Source organism: Puma concolor, chromosome A2 (assembly GCF_028749965.1).
Source record: "Puma concolor isolate L17-30 chromosome A2, mPumCon1.1.hap2, whole genome shotgun sequence".
Lineage (NCBI taxonomy): Eukaryota > Metazoa > Chordata > Mammalia > Carnivora > Felidae > Puma > Puma concolor.
The window spans coordinates 111,500,239-111,521,010 of NC_141668.1; the positions used below are offsets into that span (position 1 = coordinate 111,500,239).

At 53.6% G+C, this 20,772-nt stretch overlaps 1 protein-coding gene across 1 annotated transcript in view; it reads right to left on the bottom strand.

Annotated features, from left to right (window-relative positions):
* Window positions 1-413: 413 nt before the first annotated feature.
* The window catches only part of UROC1 (urocanate hydratase 1), a 40,308-nt gene continuing 19,949 nt past the window's right edge, over window positions 414-20,772 (bottom strand). Inside the window, exons 10-20 of the mRNA XM_025921887.2 lie at window positions 20,653-20,715; window positions 20,180-20,359; window positions 19,800-19,897; window positions 18,967-19,039; window positions 17,983-18,104; window positions 16,013-16,083; window positions 12,804-12,902; window positions 10,080-10,179; window positions 6,721-6,802; window positions 2,274-2,373; window positions 414-1,137 (exon numbers count right to left, since the gene is read on the bottom strand). Of these exons, the coding sequence (XP_025777672.1) occupies window positions 997-1,137; window positions 2,274-2,373; window positions 6,721-6,802; window positions 10,080-10,179; window positions 12,804-12,902; window positions 16,013-16,083; window positions 17,983-18,104; window positions 18,967-19,039; window positions 19,800-19,897; window positions 20,180-20,359; window positions 20,653-20,715 (1,129 nt within the window). The 3' untranslated portion in view covers window positions 414-996. The remainder of the gene's footprint in view (window positions 1,138-2,273; window positions 2,374-6,720; window positions 6,803-10,079; window positions 10,180-12,803; window positions 12,903-16,012; window positions 16,084-17,982; window positions 18,105-18,966; window positions 19,040-19,799; window positions 19,898-20,179; window positions 20,360-20,652; window positions 20,716-20,772) is intronic.

Sequence of the window (20,772 nt, forward strand, 5' to 3'; positions counted from 1 at the left end):
AAGTAGGGGAAACCTTAAAAAGAGCAGAGCCTACTTCAAAAGGAAGGCCTGGAAAAGCATGGCCACATAATCCCCTTTGCCTGGGCACTCTGCCTCTGAGCCTGGGTTATGGACCCAGCCATTACTGAGATCAGAGATCTGAGCGGGGGTGGGGGGTGTGTAAGAACACAGCTTCAGGCCCAACAGGGCTCCTGCAGGACACATGGCCCCAAACGTGGCTCTCTGGAGCCACCAATTCCCCTCAGCAGTGACTGTGCTGCATTTTCCTGTGCCCCATGCTGTGTGAGACATCAGAAACACCCTCCTCTTTCCTTTTTTCCCCCCACAAAGTACCACTTACCTTTTAGGGCCAAGTCTTGCCTGCCCCTATCCCACTAACCCGTGTCCTCCTTGCCCATGACACCTTACACGGCTTCTAGTTAATCCTTTATTTCCCTGCTTTCCTTCCCGGACCCTCCAAGCCCCGGGCCTGGCCGTGCTCCTTGGGTCCCACAGCTGGGGGCACTGAGGTGCAGAACATACATCACAGACACCTGGATGGGCCAGCAGATGGAAGGACAGCTGTGTGGATGGGTGGACAGGAGGCAGCATGATTTGCAAAACAGGACAAAGGAAACGCTGCCCCCTTTGCAGGAGAAGGACCGGCAGGGGCTTTGAAGGGACTTGTTGGTGCCCAGTATCCATGGCATGCACGCCCTCCAAAAGCTCCTGGAGTCCAGGCTCCTCTGTGGTAGGCTAGGGGATTTGGCCCTGGACAAGGGTGATTGCCCCCCACCCAGGGTTCCCAGCAGTCAGGGACAAGTGGCCCCACCTCTCCTGGCTTGGCTGGCTCATCCGTAAAATGGGGGTGGTAGTGGCACATCCCCAGATGAGGGCTTGTGTGTGAAACTCCCACCCCAGGAGACAAAGGGGTGTGCTGAAAGGTGCAGTGTGGCTGTGAGGGTGAGGACAGGGACTAAGCGTGCGAGGGGACCGCAGCCGGCTCCTGGGCTCCCCTCACAGCCTCAGGGCCTGCTGGAGCAGGCGCTCATCTGCCACCTCCTGTGGGAGCGTCACCACCAAGCCCTTGTTGTCCTGCATCGTCTGGCAGATGATCTCGTGGGCCTTTCGGTTCCCAGACCAGCAGCGCCGAGCCACCTGCAGGGTGGGGACGGGGGGGGGGGGCTACTGGTGCCAGCACCGGGTCCCCGGCAAAGCATTCCGGACACACCGAGGCCGGGCTGCAGATCCTGACCGTCTCCCATTTGAGGGACCCTCTGTGCTATGTGTGATGCACCTGCCCTATCCGTACCTCTGGCTCAGCCACCTTCTCTCTTGGCTGGATGACTCACTTAGCTGCCTCTCCGATCTGAAACTGGCCATCCTTTGACCCAGCCTACTCCATGTCCAAAAAAGAGCTTGCCTCCACGCAGGGGCAGCAGGCCAGGTATCGGGGAATCACCCTCCACACCCTCCTCCCTCCACCCCATCCTCAGAGAATCTGCATACATCTCAGCTCTGCCTTAAAATCTCTCTCCAGTCTTCTTCCTTCTCTCCCCCCTCAGTCCTCAGGGCTCCCCCCGCCTCCCTGCTGTCATATTTGCCACCCCCCATCTTCATGCCCCCCTCACCTCCTCCGTCCCTCCCCTCACTGCCTCACGGCCCTCAGGAGAAGTCCGCCCCCTCCTCTGGGGGCTCCCTGGGAGTCAGCCCCTCCAGGGATCCCCCCACTCCCCCACTCTTACACTCACTCTCTCACCCGACATCCACCCACTCACTCAGCACCCCTCCCCATCATTGCCTGACCTCCCATTTGGGCCCATCACCCCTTCTCGCCACCTGTGACGTGGTCACAGAGAGGGAGGGAGTCCCCGCAGGGTCACACACACATGCACACACAGAGAAGACTGCATCTCCGCACACAGGTGATAGCAGGTGATCTCTGCCTTCAGAGATGTGGAAAGAAAACGCTTTGAAAGGAGGCCCTCAGCCCCAGAAGTTGGGGGTGCTCTCACTGGGAGGGAAGGGCCGGGGCCCCCTGTGCACACAGACGCTGAAGCTGGACTGGAGGAGTAAGGCCAGAGGCAGGGAGACACAAAGGGGACTCAGAAACAGCCCAGAAGGATGCACAGAGGGACCCCGGTCGCTGGAGAGGAGAGATGCTAATGTGCAGGTGTGGTGTGACTGTTTTCTGGGGAGGAAGGGAGCAGAACTCTCTCTCAGGTCTGCAGTCTGGGGAGGCAGAGCCCCCCATTGGAGACAAGGCCAGCGGAAAGGCCTGGGGTGTGACTTACCCCATTGGACACATCCCAGCTGAGCATCATCCTGGCCTTCTGCTCAGCCTCCTGGGTCCCGTCCAGCACGAGGCCAAATCCTCCATTGATCACTTCACCCCTGCAAGAGGCAAAGGGGTTTCCAGGTCACTCTCCAGGCCTGCCCCTGCTTGGAGCCAACAGAAGAACACGCACATTTGGGGACACTTTGGAAGCCTCGGCTCACGGAGGTAGTGTGACGAGCACCTACAGCCTGGAGCCTACGCCCTCTCCACAGCCTAGGGGACGCTGGGGTCGCTGGGCTCTGCGCTGCCCACCTGCACCTCCGGGCTTTACCCATCCACCACACCCCCCTTCAGGATCCTCTCCCGTGTCACCTCCTGGAGGTGACCTCTTCCTCTGCGGTTCTGAGTGTATCTTATAAAGACACGCTTCCTTGGGGGTCTCTTGTGTTGCTCAATTCAACTGTCATTCTTCCCGATTTCCCTTTATGCTCTTTATTTTCGTTGCCTCTTCTTTCTGCTTGCTTATGGTGTATTTTGGGGTCCTGATAACTTGATCTGAAGGCTGAGTTCCTTTATTTCCCATATATCTTGTTTTCCAACGAACAGATTTCTCTGAGCACTGTTTGGACCCCCTCCTGTCACAGATCTGATACGTTCATGTGCTCATTCGTGTCTTCCCAATGACGCGTGCCTCTTCTTGAAGTACGTTAATACTATCCAACTTTCCGCATGCTTGCCCTGAGGTTTTGTGCCATCGGCTGTGAGCACCCTCTCCTTCCTGGCACCCTGGATCTTCATCCTCACCCTCAGTGTCATTATCAAGGGCTGTGGCCTGTGCCGGACCTGACTGCCACTCCCGCTCAGCGAACATCACTACACCCCGCATTCCCCCATGAGTTACACACACAGGAAACGCCCTCCATCTCATCAGCACTTGCCAGGACTTTACTGCCAAACACGAACCCCTGGGACCACGGCATCCAGCCTTTCAGTCTCCACTTCCAGCCAATTCGCTCTTGCTCTTTCCTGCACCCAAAAGGTGCATCTAGCTTCTCTAGTCTCAGATCCTTCAGGCCTTACCTGCTTCTCTGCCCAGTTTGGGCTCTCCGGACAATCGCTGCCAGTTCCCACCAGGAAGGCGAGATGCCCTCTACCCCAGGAGCCAGCCGTGCTCCCCTCCCCAGGAGTGGGAGCTAAGCACCCCCACCAGCGGGCAGCCACCCCTGCCCTGCCCTCAGCCTGTGTCCCCGCAGCTAGACAGCCCCATGCCTGCTGGCGGGCTCCCTGCACATCTCCCACCAGCTCCTGCGCAGATTCAAGGTCATCATCATTCACCTGCTGATGTTGGGTAACAGGGGAAAGCCAGTGCCAGCCAGAGTCACCAAGCAAGGACCTCAGTGTGTCCTTCGACCAGAGAAGTCTTTGGACGATCAGAAGTACGTCTGTCCAGTGCACGTTTAAGTATGAGATGTGCTCTAAGACATTGTTTAGTGAGGAAAAGTGTTGGTATTAGGCTAAAGATGGTGGGTCAAAGGTATGCGTTTATTCCTCAAAGACGTGGACCCTCAGGGCTGAATCTTGCTGTGAGATCACAAGGTACATCTGAGGGTGACATGAAAACACGGATTGAGAAGTCTCAACACCCAACCGCGAAGCCCTGTCCCTTCCGCTCAGCTCCCAGAACTGGCCGCACCCTCCCTACAAGGACAGGTGACAAGAGCTGTGTTTACTGAGTAGACCAACCAGTCTAAAACCAGAGACTGAGCACTGACCTCTTCTGCTCTGCAGCCCATGGTCCAAAGGTCCATGAGCACACCCGGCCACGGGCGCCATCTCTAAACACAAGCAGACAGCAAGGACCACTGCACAGACAGCACAAGGACAGACTCCAAAGAAGCAACCAGAAAGAGGGGCTCTGAGGAGACAGAGGGAAAGAAAGACGACACACAGCTGATGTGGATGAGGCTTGTCTTGGAAACGTAAGAGATCCAAAGCAGGGAGCAAATAGAAAACATAAAAACTGAAAGCAAATAAAGAAATGGGGGGGGGGGGGGCGGCGGGGGGGGGGGGGCTTATCACTTAAAAATGGATTTGTGTAGAAAAAGAAAAAAATTAGCTGACAAGTTGGAAGTGATTTCCTCCTGGAGCAGGAAAGGTTGAGGTTCAAATTTTTTTCCCTGCTGATTTTTGCAGTAAGCCTTGAAGGAGTATCCGACAGATTAAATTATGTGCATGTGTGAGTATGATGAGAGTCCAAAGTGAATCTGAGGCACCTTCCCAAAAGAGCCCTCGAGGACTGCCAGGATGGGGGGGGGGGAGGTGTTGATGCCGGCCTCTGGCTAGCCTGCAGCCCTGTCTGCACAGCCTGGGGGCACAGCCAGAGGGTGGGAGCAACTTGGGAATTGGCAGGGAGCCTTTCCTCTCTTGGGAGCTCCCCACGAAGGGGGTCCTGCTCCGAGGCCCTCAAGTCATGGATGCTTTCTCCAGCCAGCTCTGCTCCGCCCCTTCTTGCCCTCTGTGGTTCAGTTGGCAAACAGCAGGTGGATTCTGGGAGGTGAAAGATCTGGGTTCGATCCTGGCTCCACCCCCAGCTCTGTGGCCTTGGGCACATTACTCAACTTCGTTCTCTTCACCTCCAGCACCGAGTCAGCAAACCCAGTGCCAAGACGCCAGGCACCCCACAACCAGGCACTCTTCGTCCTGGTTTTCTCTAGCTTGTGTATCGGAAAGAACACCTACTCCGGTCACATTTTCCATTAATTAGAGCCACCTGACGGCTCCGGCTCGGAATTCTGGCCTCGAAGCCAGCCCACCGGAATGCTCTGGGAAGCTCCAGTGCTGAAGGACTTGGCTCGGGAGGGCAAGGCCAAGCTTAATCCAGCCAGCACGGGCTCAGAGATCAGTTCAGAGATTGCCCTCCCGGGAGCCATCCTCTCCGAAGCAGCAGCGCCCCCTGCTGCCCGGGGGAGCCAGGAATCCAACTTGGCCTGATATCCCAGACCCAGCCAGGTGAGGCCAGGTGAGCTGGGACAGGTCCAGCTCATTAACCTCCTGGTGCCTCAGTTTCCTCATCTGTAAAATGTATTTTCCTTCTAAGATTAGGTAAGAGACTAGATTCAAAGAGTTTATTTAGCAAATGCTTGCCACATCATCCATGTGTAATAAATTTTAGTTATTCATTATTGTTTGTGAATGATTATTCCTTGTGATATTGTGATTCATAATAAGAAATATACATTTATTTGGTCTTCGCTCCATTTCTGGCACAAAGTTCCTAAAAACACTTGGAATTTTGTAAGAGACAGAGCAGTAAATGTGTCTTTTGCTATGTTAATGAGGTGACTTTTGGACCACCTCTAAGGATGGAGGGGGCAGGGAGTGCTAGTTTCCAGGGGAACCAACCATATCTTTAGGGGAATCAGAACTTTCAGTCCCACCTCCCCAGACCTCCAGTGAAGGGAGAGGGGCTGGAATTTGAATGCTCATCAGGGATCAATGATCTTGTCAATCATGCTTAAATAACGAAGCCTCCATTAATACCTGAAAGGATGGGTTTGGAGAGGTTCTAGGTTGGGGAACCAGACTTCCACGTGCCACCATATCAGGCCCCAAATTCCGCAAGGACAGACATTCCTTTATTCGGGACCTCTCCCTATGGCTCTTGATTTGCACCCTTTGATATCCTTTGTAATACATAGATAATCTAGTGAGTATACCGGTTTCCTGAGTTCTGTGAGCTGCTCTAGCAAATTAGTGGAATCCAGGGAGGCTACTGTGGGAACCTCGGCTTGGTGGCCAGTTAGTCAGAAGCACAGGCAACAACCTAGACCTGCACTTGGCAGTCTTGTGGGACTGAGCCCTAACCTGTGGGGTCTGCTGCTATCTCTGAGTAGATAATGTCAGAACTGAGTTGAATTGTGGGTGTTGGAGAATTGCCTGGTAGTGTGGGAAAAACCCCACATGTTGGAGTTGGGGGTGCAGAATTAGAGCATACCTACTCATGACGGAGCTACAACTGTCAGCCGTTATAGGACCCTCCCATGGACCCCAGTCAGACTGCAAACAGGCCTGGCAGGGCAGAGCCATGAGCTGGGGACCAAGGAGAGCTCAGGACCCAGGTCTTCAGCCTCCCAGCCCAGCTGCCCTGAGAATGTCAGTGGAGGAGGCCCGGGACCAGACAGCGCTGAACATTCCTGAGAAAAACTGTGAAAGCGAAGGGAAAACTGACATGAAAGGGGCAGGTGTGGTTCCTACGGCCTTTGTGTCCCGTGTGACAGGTGAGACCCCAAAAGGTAGAGTGGCTGGGGCATGCCCTCTGATTTCCAGCTCACGTGAAGAACAGCTCACAGCCAAACCGTTAGCAGAGAGAGCTCAGGGGAGGCAGGGCCCAGGACCCTCGAGGGAATTCCCAAGACCTCTATACCAGCCGGCACCAACAGCACCCAGTTCTCCAAGAACCTTACCAGCCAACACCCCCGCCGTTATGAAGAGCGACCCAGGTGGCACCTCGAAAGGCATCTCCCACGAAGTTCTGCACAGCCATGTCTGTGGAAACAGAGGCCACCACCCGTCATTCCCTGAATGAGCCGGGCCGGGAGAAGGCCAGGCCGGGCCAGGCTCTGGCCAGGGGGACAATGGGCTGAGTAGGGCCTGAAGGACAGACAGGAAAAGGGAACTAGAGACAGACTGTAGAAACAGCAATAATTTATGTTTGCAGAGCCGAGCAAAGCTGGAGTATTAACAAGTGCCCAAGTACCCACTGTTAGCCTTCTGGATAGTTATGCGTTCTAGCACTGAATGCCACATAAAGTGCCCCAGAAGCAGAAAGAACACAAAGATTAAAGGCATGGTGGTACTGATTTTAGCTCAGGCACACAGAGACCCAAAGAGAGTCACTTCCGTCCTTAAAACAACAACAGAAAAATAAGGGTAGGGGAGAAACTACAAATTAATGACTGTCTTTGACCGCATCAGAGAACTGAGGTCCCAGGGCAGCTAGCTCATTACAATCTGAGACAGGCCCTTGCACAGAGAAACAGCACCCAGACTGGTCACCTTACATGTGTGTCTAACAAACTGCTAAATGACAAGCATGAGCTTGCCCCAAACCTTGAGGCCCCTGGGACACAGACATAAGGGGGTGTGTGTGTCCTAGCAGGTCCTTCCTCCAAAAGTCCTGACTGGGCGCTCAAAGAGAAGATAAGGGAGGATCCCGAGAATGCTCTTCTCCTTGTGCCAGGCTGTGAGATGTGAGAAATGCAGCTCTAGAAGCTGGTAACGGCCCGGGAAACATTCTCCCCCAGGGCCTCCTGGGATGTCATGGCCCTGCCACGTCTTGGCTCTAGCCCACTGAATCTGATTTCAGACTTCTGACCTTCAGCACCGTGAGAGAACGCATCTGTGTTGTTTTAAGCCATTAAAGTTTGTGGTACTTTGTTACCGTGGCCATAAGATACTAACATCAACGATATTAATATCAGAGAATTGCAGAGCAAGGACTATTATTAGAGACACAGAGGAACATTACATGATGATAAAGAGGTCTGTTCTCCAAGAAGACATCATAAGCTGAAGTGAGTGTGCACCTAACAATGTAGGTTTACAATGCTTGAAGCAAAAATGGGTAAGACCTGAAAGGAGAAGTAGACAAATCCACAAACTCACTGCTTCCCTCTCAGTGATTTACAGAATAATTAGGAAGAATATCAGTAAGGATCCAGATGACCAGAACGGCATTAGCGACCAACTGAACCTAGCTGGCATCTGTAGAACCCACCAAATAACAGCAGAACACATGTTCTTCTCAAGTGCACTAAAATAGACCATGTTCTGGGCCACAAAACAGCACTTAACACATTTAAAAGAACAGAATGAATACAAACTAAGTTCTCAGACCATAATGGAATTAAACTAGTAACAGAGGCACCTGGGTGGCTCAGTGGGTTAAGCGTCTGACTCTTGACTTCAGCTTGGGTCGTAATCTCATAGTGGTTCATAAGATTGAGCCCTGCGTTGGGCTCCATGCTGAGAGCACGGAGCCTGCTTGGGATTCTCTCTCTCCCTCTCTCTCTCTCTACCCCTATTCTGTATGTGCACGTTCTCTCTCAAAAATAAATAAAATAAACTTAAAAAAAAAAAAGACGTCAGTAACAGAAAGGTATCTGAAAAATCTCCTAAAACTTGGGAACTTAAAAGCATACTTCTAGGTAACCCATGGATCCAAGAGGAAGTCTTATAGGAAATTAACAAATATTATGAACTGAATGAAAGTGAAAATATTTAAAAATTTGTAGGATGCAGTGGCTATTTATAGCATTAAATACTAGAATTTGAAAAGAAAAAAGGTTTTAAATCAGTAACCTCCTCATCTGCCTTATGAAGCTAGGGAACGAAGAGTGAGTTAAATCCAAAGCAAGCAGAAACAAGGACACACTAAAGATTGGAGCAGAAATCAGGAGTGCCTGGGTGGGTCAGTCAGTTGAGCATTGAACTCCTGATTTTGGCTCAGGTCACGATCACACTGTTGGGAGATCAGGTCATGAGATAGAGTCCTGCATCGGGCTCCACACTGTGGAGTCTGCTTGGGTTTCTCTCTCTCCCTCTTCCCCTGCTTGCACTCTCTCTCAAAATAAATAATAAATAAACATTAGCACAGAAATTAATGAATTGGGAATTAATTAATGAATTTGGAAGCAGAAAAACAATAGAAATGGGTGCCTGGGTAGCTCAATCAGTTGAGCATCCAACTTCGGCTCAGGTCATGATCCTGCGGTCTGTGAGTTTGAGTTCCATGTCAGGCTCTGTGCTGATAGCTCAGAGCCTGGAGCCTGCTTCAGATTCTGTCAGAGCCTGGAGCCTGCTTCAGATTCTGTGTCTCCCTCTCTCTCTGCCCCTTCCCTGCTTGTGCTCTGTCTCTCTGTCTCTCAAAAATAAACATGAAAGAAAAAATGAAAGAAAGAAAGAAAGAAAGAAAGAAAGAAAGAAAAGCAATAGAAAAAAATGAATGAAACTTAAAGCTTTTTATTGAGAAGATCAATAAAGTTGATAAATATCTTAATAGACTGATCAAGAAGAAAGAAAGAAAACACAGATCACCAACATCAGGAATGACAGAGGAGACATCACAACTGACCCCACAGACATTAAAAAGATAAGTAAAGGAATACAATTCTATACCTACAAATTTGATAACTTATATGAAACGTATCAATTCCTTGAAAAAAGTGATACAGATTGGGTTCCTGAATGTCCACCTCCTTTCCTTGGGATCCCATCCATAATGGAGGGAGCACTCCAGTGCTGGGAATGAGCAAGCTATACCAGGCCTAGAACCCACCAGCCTCTGTGATGATTATAATTGTAGTGGGTACGGAAGCAGAATGGTAACAGCAGCTGCGGCAGATAACCAGTGAACACTGGCTGTGGGACACCTACTTAATGCTGCACAAGTATTAATTCATTTCCTTCTTCATAACAACCCTCTGAAGTAGGCACAATTGTTATTTCCATTTTACAGATGAGAATATTGAGGTTCAGAGACTTTAAGTCTTACTGAAGTTTGCCCAGCAAGTGACAGGGTCGGGTGCACACCCAAGTCTAGGGCATCCAACTGTCCCGTTTTGCCTGGCACTTGCCCAATTTAAAAATGAAAAATCCCAGGTCCTAGAAACCTCGCTGTGCTGGGCTGGTGACCCTATGCCAATTCTCTCAGATGCCAGAACATTTTTTGCAACATTATAACTCGCTGAATGAATCAATTGATTTCTAAACAAAGTCAAATCCAACATTAAAAAATTTAAAAAAATTTTTTTGTCTTCCTCACCTGCACAGAAGGCAGAACCATCGTAAATATTGGAGGTCTCCCTAAAGGGACTGTCTGTGCCACTCACGTCATGGTGGTCCCGGCTCAGGACCACCGGTGCCTGCAGCAGGGAAAGATATGAGGTATCAGCTGACAGTGTTTACCACAGCTGCCTGGCAGAGGGCAGAAGTCAAAGGTCAGGCCACACCAGACACCCTTCAGATCCCTCCCCCTGGAAATAGACCTTCTTCAAGAAGAGGAAGCATAGGAGGCATTGTCTGTCTCCTACCTAACGTTCAGATTTCCTGGTCACTTCTTTGAGACATCCAGATGGCTAACAGACACATGAAAAGATGCTCAACATCACTCATCATCAGGGAAATACAAATAAAATCCATGATGAGATACCACCTCACACATGTCAGAATGGCTAAAATTAACAACTCAGGAAACAACAGATGTTGGCAAGGATGTGAAGATAGGGGAGCCCTCTTGCACTGTTGGTGGGAACGCAAACTGGTGCAGCCACTCTGGTGACAGTATGGAGGTTCCTCAAAAAATCAAAAATAGAACTACCCTACAATCCAGCAACTGCACTAGTAGGCATTTACCCAAAAGATACAAAAATACAGATTCAAAGAGGTCCATAGACCCTGATGTTCATAGCATTATCAACAATAGCCAAACTACAGAGAGCCTAAAGTCCATCAACTGATGAATGATGTACATACATACAAAGGAATATTGCTCAGCCATCAAAAAGAATGAAATCTTGCCATTTGCAATGAGGAGGATGGAGCTGGAATGTATTATGCTAAGAGAAATAAGTCAGTCAGGGGCGCCTGGGTGGCTCAGTTGATTGGGCAACCAACTTTGGCTCAGGCTATGATCTCACAGCTCGTGAATTCCAGCCCCGCATCAGGCTCTGTGCTGACAGCTCAGAGCCTGGAGCATGCTTCAGATTCTGTGTCTCCCTCTCTCTGTCCCTCCCCTGCTCACAAACTGTCTATCTCTGTCTCTCTCAAAAATAAACATTAAAAAAAATTTTTAAAAAGTCCGTGAAAGACAAATATCATATGATTTCACTCATATGTGGAATTTAAGAAACAAAGATGAATATATGGGAAAGTGGGGGGAAAGAAGAGAGGGAAACAAACCATAAGAGACTCTTAATGACAGACAACAAACTGAGGGTTGATGGAGGGAGGTGGGTGGGGGATGGGCTAGATGAGTGATGGGTACTAAGGAGGGCATTTGTGTTGAGCACTGCGTGTTGTATGCAAGTGATGAACTACTGAATTCTACTCCTGCAATCAATATTGCACTGTATGTTAACTAAAATTTAAATTTAAAATAAGTTAAAAAAAAAAGAAAAAGAGGAAAAGCATAGATGTTTCAGATGTACCTTGCTAAAAGGGGAGCTCCCATTTCTCTGAATTAAGAGGCCCTCTTCTTCCCTTGAACCAGCTAGGCTTGCTGTCGCCTCTTTGTATGTGCCCTGAACTGCCAACCCCCCGGTATTCTAGCACCTCCCAGATATCCAGGTTGCAGTTCTACATCAGCAACTCAGAAGGCCTGTTCTGACCACCCATCAGACAGACCACTGCCCCCGACCCCCTCACCCCTACCTCATGTAGAGTCACCACTCTCCCTACTCCGTAACCCCTACCCCATCTAGAGGCATCACACACACACACCCCCCATCACCCCCACCCCATCTAGAGTCACCACTCTCCCACCCCATCACCCCACCCCATCTAGAGTCACCACTCCCCCCCCACCCCATCACTCATAACCCATCACCCCCACCCCGTCACCCCCATTCATTTTCTTCTCATGTTCATCACCATCTGAAGTTCCCTCTGAATTTATGCTTTTATCCTGCGTTGTCAGTTTCCCTTCCCCAGTGAGTGGAGGAGGCCGGGACCTGTCTACTTTGTTCTCTGCCACATGGTCCCCAGTGCTTTAGAATAAGCCTGGGGTAGAGGAGGCCCTCAATCGAGCATGTGGAATGAATGAACGATTAAGACCTGGCTCTCTAGGCCAACCAGCCAACTGCAGCCTGGATGTGAGCGTTCCTGTGGAGCCCTCCTGGGACAGCTGCCACAGCCGTCCTCATCTCCGTAAGCACACTGAGCAGTGGCGCTGTGGCAGTGCTCCCAAGGTGGTCTGGGAGCTGTCCTTGCTGCCACGGGAGCCACCCACCGGGACAGCCTTCACATTCATCCAACTTGATTTCCCTTTCACATCTGATCATTAGCACTGGCACTCCCAAACACAGGGATGCCAGCAAGAACCCTGCGGCACGCGCTTAGAAAATGAGCCCCCCAGAGGAGTGTGCCCAGAGCTCCATGTCCCCCAGAGTAGGCTGGCTGATGGGGAGGAAAATGAGGGAACACCAGGGAAATCTGTCATGGTTTATAAAAGGAGAATTCAAGGAAGATGTGGGAAGTGCTTGCATGGAAACTGACTCGCCTAATCCTCCCACCCAGGCCTTGAGATTGACATAATTCTCCCCTCACAGAAGATGGCACCTGTGGCTCAGAGAGGGCATCTGACTCGCCAAGGTCACACAGCAGGGAACATGTCAGAGGCTGGGTTGCAGGACAGGCCTCATCACTGCAGGTCCCCAGTTATCTGCCTCCCACCTGACATAAACACAGAGCCGAGGGCCTCAGGGCAGTGCCAGCACCCAAGGGCAGGAGCCCAAGGGAAGCTTCCTGCCTGCAGCACAGAACGTGTCACCTTGATCTTCCCACGGGCGATGGCTTGGTTGAAGGCCACAGCAATGGCCACACGGCCTTTCTGGTCTGAGTACAGGATCCTCGCCTGGGAGCCCACCACCTGCAGAGAAAAGGGAGGGAAGAGGCACCTCAGGGACCTAGGGATATGCAGGGGATAGATGTGGGTGACAGGTCCCACCAGCAGCCAGATGGTCCCCTCTAGGGAGGTCACGGAGGACCCTGAGGTGTGTGGTACAAGGTAGACCCTCATGTCCAGCCCACCAGGCAGTCACGCCAAACCCCTGCCTGTCCACGTGCAGTCTGGGACCCCAGCTGTCCCTCCGTGATCCACTGCCTCGAGGGTCAACCCCAGGAGTGGGCTCTGAGACCCTGACCTGCCCATCTCAGGGATGCCACCTCTTATGAACATACCCTTGCTTGAGTCCTTCCAATGACAATAATACCACCACCCAATGCAATTGTGGCCTGTGCCCGGCACAACTACAAGCACTTTGCACACAGTCACTCATCGGTGAGTTTATGAGGAAGTTGCTATTGTTCTCACCCTAGGCTCCACGTTTCAGATGAGAAAACTGGGGCACAGGGGCCAAGAACCCTCCCATGACCACCCCGGGCAGTCAGTGACATGGCTGAGAGCCCGCGGACTCATCCATCAGGATGCCGCACCTCTGGAGGGTAAGACAGGTTACTCCCATGAAACGGAAACTTCAGCAAGTGAAAAGGAGTCACTGGCACAGTGGTCCTCAACCAGAATGACATTAGGGAATGACTGGAGACACGGTTGAGTGCTGTCGGCACGGACAGGGGTCCTGCTAAGCATCCTGAGATGGCCCCCCCATGACAAAGAGTTATCCAAGTCCCCAGGCACACAAGCAGATATTTGCACCCCCAAGTTCACAGCACTCACAATAGCTACAATGTGGAAGCAATCCAGGTGCCCACTGACAGACGAAGGGACAAGCAAGGTATATACATTCTAAGCAGACGATGGAATATCATCCAGCCTTGAAAAGGAAGGAAACTCTGACACAGGCTACAACATGGATGAACCCAGAGGACATCACGTTCAGCGAAAGAGGCCGGTCACGAAAGGACAAATACTGTAGGATCCCACTTATACGAGGCCCATAGAGTGGCCAAACACACAGAGACAGAAGTAGGTGGGGTCAGGGGCTGGGGGAGGGTGTTGGGGGAGCCGTTTTATTTGATGGGGACAGAGTTTCAGTTTGGGGAGATGGAAAAGGTCTGGAGAGAGATGGTGGTGATGGTTACACTCAATGGAAGTGTACTTGAAGCCACCGAGTTGTACCTTCAAAATGGTTAATACAGTAACCACATGGAACTAGCCACACAAAAGTCTGAGGGAACAGTATTCTAGGCAGAGGGAACAGCAAGTGCAAAGGCCCAGAGGTAGAAAGAAGCTGGGCCTATCCCAGTAAAACAGGCCAGTCAGCTAAAGTGTAGGGGGCATTTTATGTCAAGGTGTAGTTCGCCACAATTGAAAAAAATGATTTGGCCCCAAACATCAGTAGTTCTGAGGCTGAGAAGCCCCGGATTCTCCAGGTGTTTCCCTTGCAGCCTGGCCACGCATCCTGGAATGGGCTGGAACGTTCTGGAGCCAGTGATGGAGCTATGCCACCCCTGACCGCGAGCCTGAAGCCAGCGCTCCGTCTGGACGGCCCCGCCAGCAAACGTGGTCAGGTGAGCGGCCCTTCCTTCCTCGTGACTTGCTAACCAAGGCCATACTGCCCTCATGCCGGCTGCCTCAAAGCCTTGTGGGAAAGACTATAGTATAAACCAGCACTGGAGAGATTTTCGGATGGCTTGGATCCAGAAAAAGGAAATTGGAGACAAACCGACATAGGACTGCCAGGTCCGTCAAGAGTGAACCTTACGCGAAACTCAATTAAAATGTTTAAAAAGGATGGCCTTCTGCAATCATCATCTTTCATGAGACAAAGAGCAACGTGAACTAAGTAGGGAGAACACAACCTCCAAAAACTCCAACTCAAACACAGAAGAGACAGTCCCGGTTATTCACGGCCCTTGTAGTGGCCTCCAGAGGGCCACTCCCCATGCCCCTGACCTCCCAACCTCCCGCCAGCCCCTTCCCACTCTGTCGGTGCCCCTCCCTCAAGGCTGGGGTCCTCCTCTTCTCCAGGCCCGCCTCTGGACTGGCCCTGCACAATTCCACTCCCGCCCATCCTCCCCGAGGCCCCGACCCTCGAGTTCAACAACCGTCCGGTGGGTGTCTCAGACCCTGTGTGGTCACAGAGACCGCTGTTGGCACGGGGGTCTCTGTGGCTGAAACACGTGTGCAAGCCACTGGGCAAGGAGGAGGTGGCGCTTTGGGTGGGGGGTGTTGGGCCACAGAAGCCCAGGACATGGGGGCGGTGCTCAAGGGAGTCCCCCTTCTGGCCTGGGGACCCCCAGGCCAAGGACACGCCAGTGCGGATGCGGCAGCTGCGTCTGGCTATCGGGGTCTGTGGACAAAGCCATGTGAGTCAAAGGCTCGTTTCTTGCTCGTCTTCCGTACACCAAGGCCACTGCTGCCTCAGGGCCTGTGCATTGGCTGGTCCTCTGCCTCCCCCCACTGTCATATGGCTGCTCCCCTGCCCCCTAGTCCTCCAGCATTTAGAGCTGAACTCACAACTCAGCTCCTCAGAGACACCTCTCTGACCCATCAGTATAAAGTGATGTCCCCACCGGGCATCACCTTGAGTCACGTTCGCATGCCCGGGAGCATGCGCATACACCCTCTGCCCAACCCGGGCCGGAAGTGCCTCCTGCAGACTGCCACCAGAGGCCCCCGTGTGCAGACAGTCAGCAGCGGCTCCACTGCCCAGCCCAGCCGGGACAGGAAGCTCAGAGAGGCTGAGCCACTCGTCCCAGGTCACACAGCTGAGAAGCCAGGAGGCCTGACCTGAGAGAGCGGTTTGGGAATCAGCTGGGTGAGCAACGACCCGACCGGCCCTGGCCATTGCCCCCAGGCCCCAGGCCACCCTTTCAAGGTCCTGCAGCCCGCCGGGTGAGGTGGCTGCTGCTGCCTCCTCTGAGGCCAAGGAGGCTGCCACCTAGGGAGTCCCACGGGGTGTGTTTGGCACCGTCCCGGGGCTCACGTCTGCCAGCCCGGGCATGGCCAGCGGTACTCCGCCTTGGTCAGGGCAGTCCAGTGGCCCACCCCTGCCTCCCACCAGGCAGAGCCCTCACCAGCCGGTGCCTGGCGGCCTCCCGGATCCAGCGGATGTTGTCCACATACTGCAGCTTCACAGCCGGGTTCACTGCAGGGAGAAAGAGTGGTGTCGCAGGCACCAGGAGCCCCCGTCCCGTGGGGCTCAGGCACAGGCCCTCCCTCCGGCAGCCACTCATCGCCATCCATCCATTCCCTCAACAAACATCTATTGAGTCCTCACTGTATGCCAGGCACTGGGCCAGGCACTGGGAACAGAGGAGGCTGTGGGCCATGGAGGAAAGAAGTATGGTGAAGTGGTCACTAGGGTGACGGGTCAGGGGGGCCCCAGGCCTTTCTGTGGAGGTAGCTGTCAAGTGGCAATCGAAATGCTAAGAAGGAACCCGCCACACAAAAGGCTGAGGGAACAGTATTTGAGTCAGAGGGAACAGCAAAGGCAAAGGCGCAGAGGTAGGAAGAAGTTGAGTTCCTATCCCAGGAAAGCAGGCCGGTCAGCTAAAGTGTGGGGGGCATGCAGAGTTGGGTGGTAGCTGTGTTGCTCAGGAACCTGCTTCCACTAGCTCATGAGAGCAGACGGTTAAATCCTCAGGGATGGTGTGACCCAGTGGTTGACACAGATACCATTAAAATTTCAATTAAATAAACTTACACTTTTTCAGAGAGAGTGCGTGCACACGCACGCATAAGCAGGGGAGGGGCAGAGGGAAGGAGAGAGACTCTTTTTTGTTTATTTACTTATTGTGAAAGAGAGAGAATGCACGCATGAGTGGGGAAGGGGCAGAAAGAGAGGGAGAGGATCCCACGTGGGCTCCGAGCTGTCAGCGTGGGGCCCGATACAGGGCTTGAACTCACAAACCGTGAGATCGTGACCTGAGCCGAAATCAAGAGGTGGTCACTTAACCAACTGAGCCACTCTGGCATCCCAGGAGAGAGAGAGAGAACCTTAAGCAGGCTTCACGCTCAGCCCGGAGCCTAACACGGGGCCGGATCCCATGACCCTGGGATCATGACATGAGCAGAAACCAAGAATCAGACGCTTGGGGCACCTGGGTGGCTCAGTCGGTTGGGCGACTGACTTCAGCTCAGGTCATGATCTCACGGTTCGTGAGTACGAGCCCCACGTCAGGCTCTGTACTGACAGCTCAGAGCCTGGAGCCTGCTTCGGATCTGTCTGTCTCTCTCTTGGTCTCTACCCCTTCCCTGTTCACGTTCTTGCCTGCCTGCTGCAAACGCTGCCACTGCTGTGCATGGAGCTTCGATGGGAATCAGCCACTCTGAGAGTATTTACGCGGGGGCCACCTGCAGATGCCGCAGCTCAGGGCTTCTTCCCTGAGGACAGGTTCCTAAGAGAGGATCCCTTCCTTCCCAGGAGGCCTCCGCCTGCCCAGTTCCTCCCGCCCTCCCCTTGTTCTCCAGCCCTGCACCCGTGTATCCTGGACCCGTCCCAGCCCGCCCAGCCTGGATGTGGGCAGCAGGGGCGAATGGCCCTGGGGATCAAAAACAAGCAGCCAAAGGTTGAAGGACCTACGCAGCAAACCAGAGAGAAGGTGGCCCGGACCTGCAGAAAAGCTGCAGAGAAGTGCGGGTAGGAGTCCTGACAGCTGAGGAAGCTTCACAAAACCCCTGCCTTCTCTTCTCCACGTGAGAAGCAACATCACATGCACTACACAGGAAACGACTGTGGTTAAACCAGGGGCAGGGGCAGGGACGTGGGGACGACCACCACCATCCACGTAGGAAGGCAGTGCAAGTTCTCTGTCGCAGAGACCACAGACCCACGGACATGGGGAGAGCAGAGTGGGCACAGAGGACAGCTACGAAGAATCAGAAGCACCGCCGACAGGCACAAACCCCAAGTCCATGTGCTCTCGTGTCCCGGGGGCCAGGCCGAGCACGAGCAGGGAAGGGAGGGCTGCGTCAAGGGGGTGGGCTGCCCTGGAGCCTGTGGTGGGCCACCTGCCTGTGAATGTGTCCCATCCTGCAGCCTCACCTCCGTCAGCAATTGCTTCCTCCAGCACAGACGTGGCCAGCTCATCCGTGACCGCCAGGTCCTGGGGGTCCCCTGACGTGCATACCCAGCGGAAAGGCCCGAATCCCTGGGAGAATATGTCTCTGCGAGGACAAAATGCAGCCTGGCTGCATCCTCCATGGGCCAAAGAGGGGGGTCTATCTACAGTGCTCCAGAACTGAGAGGGGTGTGTTGGGGACGTGGTATGTGGGCCCGTGAAGTCAGGGCTTCAGCATCCAGAACTGTTGCTGGACGCCCCTAAGCCGCTAACTGCACAGCAAGTTTCAGAGGCCAGCCCCCCAGGTCCCCTCCCCCGCTCAACCCCACCTTCTCCCCTCAGTGCCCACCCCCACCCCGGTTCTCTGTCCCTCCTCTTAGACCGGCACCATCTCTTGCTGCAGAAGCCGGGACACAGGCAGAAATTCCTTTCTAGTGCAACTACTCTACAAAGACAACCTGAAAATCAGTGAACTAAAAGCAAGTAGTTGGGAGAAAGAGTTTAACTGCGGGACTTTGGCCAAGTTTGCCTTGGGTGAACTGACCTTCCTAGGTGGCCTCCAGGCAGAGGGATGGAGAGGCCTGGGCCCCGCCTGGCTCCTGCACTCACCCAGCCCCCTGGGCCCACCGTCCTCTCTGGACAGCCCCCCTCCCCGACCCCGCTGCCCCCTGCTGCAGCCTGGCAGTGCAGCCCCCTGGGTCTCTGCCTCCTCACCCACGATGAATCCAAGAAGGAGACCATGGCCTTCCTCCTCTCCCTTCCTCTCTGGTCCCATCTTGTGCACAAATGGGCTGACAAGCTTCCCATCCCTGTCCCTCTGTTGCTTAAGCCCAAATTCCTTCATGTGGCCTGGTGGCCTCCACCGTCAGCCCGATCTCTCTCTGGTTACCTCCTCCTTCTCCCTACTTGGGGACTTTTCCAACCTGAATGTCTAGGACCCAGATGCCGCAGGTGACCCCATCACTCACCCCATGATGTGCTGGACGTACGAAGGGTAGCGGAATTCTGTCTTGTTGGCGCCTTTCTTCTCCACGTCAGCTCCTGCGGGCACAGAACCCGCCCAGAATCACTTGGAGGGTCTGAGGGTTGGCGGGCCCTGCGCCGAGGTGAGGACTTATACCACTACCCGGATAGGTAAGCCTCCCTGGGTCTCATTTTACAACGAAGAAGGGAGACAGCAAGTGCTGCCATTGGTGTGGGGCCGGGTGGGGGCATACACATGTTTGTGCCCACATTCCCGACATGACACGCCAGAACCTTCGAACTCCAGGAGGGGAGCTGGCACCAGAAAAAGGGCTGGGGGTGGGGGGGGTGACTTTCCACTGTGTCTCTCTCTCTCTCTTTTTTTTTTACATTTATTTATTATCAAGAGACAGAGAGACAGGGCATGAGCAGGGGAGGGGCAGAGAGAGAGGGAGACACAGAATCCGAAGGAGGCTCCAGGCTCTGAGCTGTCAGCACAGAGCCCGACGCGGGGCTCGAACTCATGGGCTGTGAGATCATGATGTGAGCTGAAGTCGGACGCTTAACCAACTGGGCCACCCAGACGCCCTGGTACTTTGTGTTCTTAAGGCACATGGATAAACTGAAGCCCAGAGAGGCCAAGGACCTGGCAAGACCAGCTTCCAGAAGGTCCAGGCAGGGGCACAGTGAAACCTGCAGGCTGTGGCCCCCACCTCTCCAGGGCACCTGCCAGGCTACTCCTGGCTGGTGAGAAGGGAGTATTCCCGAGGGCCAAAATCTTGGCCCCTCCAAGCTTGGGAGGCTGGGGGCCCCTCATGTGACATTCATTTTCTCTCACCTGCTCTCTGGGCCTCCAACAGGAAGGCATTGCCATAGTCCCAAAAGAAGAAGTTCTCTTTGGCCAGTCGGTTGATGGCCGAGACTTGCCTCCTCAGGCTGCAATAGGCCAGCAGTTAGTGATCAGCCCTACCCACCAGCAAGGCCCTGAAAGCAGGCCCTCTGTGCCTCACCGCTGTCACCCCTGGCCCCATCCCGTGGAGCTCAGCCAGCTCTGCTTACTTCCATCTCATCTGACAGATGAGGAGACAGTTCAGACAGATTTAAGGTCTTGTCTAAGGCTGCACAGCTGGCCCCTGGGGGACCAGGCAGAGGCCAGAGTCCCCAGTCTAAAAGCTCCTGCTGGCTGTGTGTGCCCCCTGGGCCCTGGGAACTCATCACCTTTCCTGGACCAGGCTCTTGAATGCAGCTGGGTCGGAGGCCATGAGGCTCTGCGCCTCTGCAAAGCCCAGCTGCACAGGGTAGTAACCGCCATTGAACGGGTTGTGGCAGGACGTCTGGTCTGACCCCAGGTCCACCAAGAGCTCCCCCGTCGTGTCCAACTCATGGACCAGCCGCTCCCTGGGAGAGACATGAGGCGATCAATGCCTGGGGCAGGGGAAGGCACCGTCTGGGGCCTGACTTCAAGGCCCAGCCAGCAGGGGATTGCCCTTCTCTCTTGAAAGAACATCTGCTGGAAGGCAGCCTGCCATGAGCTCAGGCCAGGATCTGGGCCTCGGAAGCTGGAAGCAGAGACTCAGGCAGAGCACATTGGAAGCTTCGTGTCTGGGGAGCCTGGCCACCATCAGTACCTTATCTGGAAGGGGAAGTTCACCCAGGGTCCCCAAGGCTGCCAAATCCCATCCCCCACTTACCAAAGATCTACTACATTGCCATGGTAACCAAGGCTGAGTACCTCCTTCCTTTTCCTTGCTTCCCTAGAAGGGGACAAGAGCAGAGCAGATGGTCCATTGCACCTGCCCCACCAGTACCAA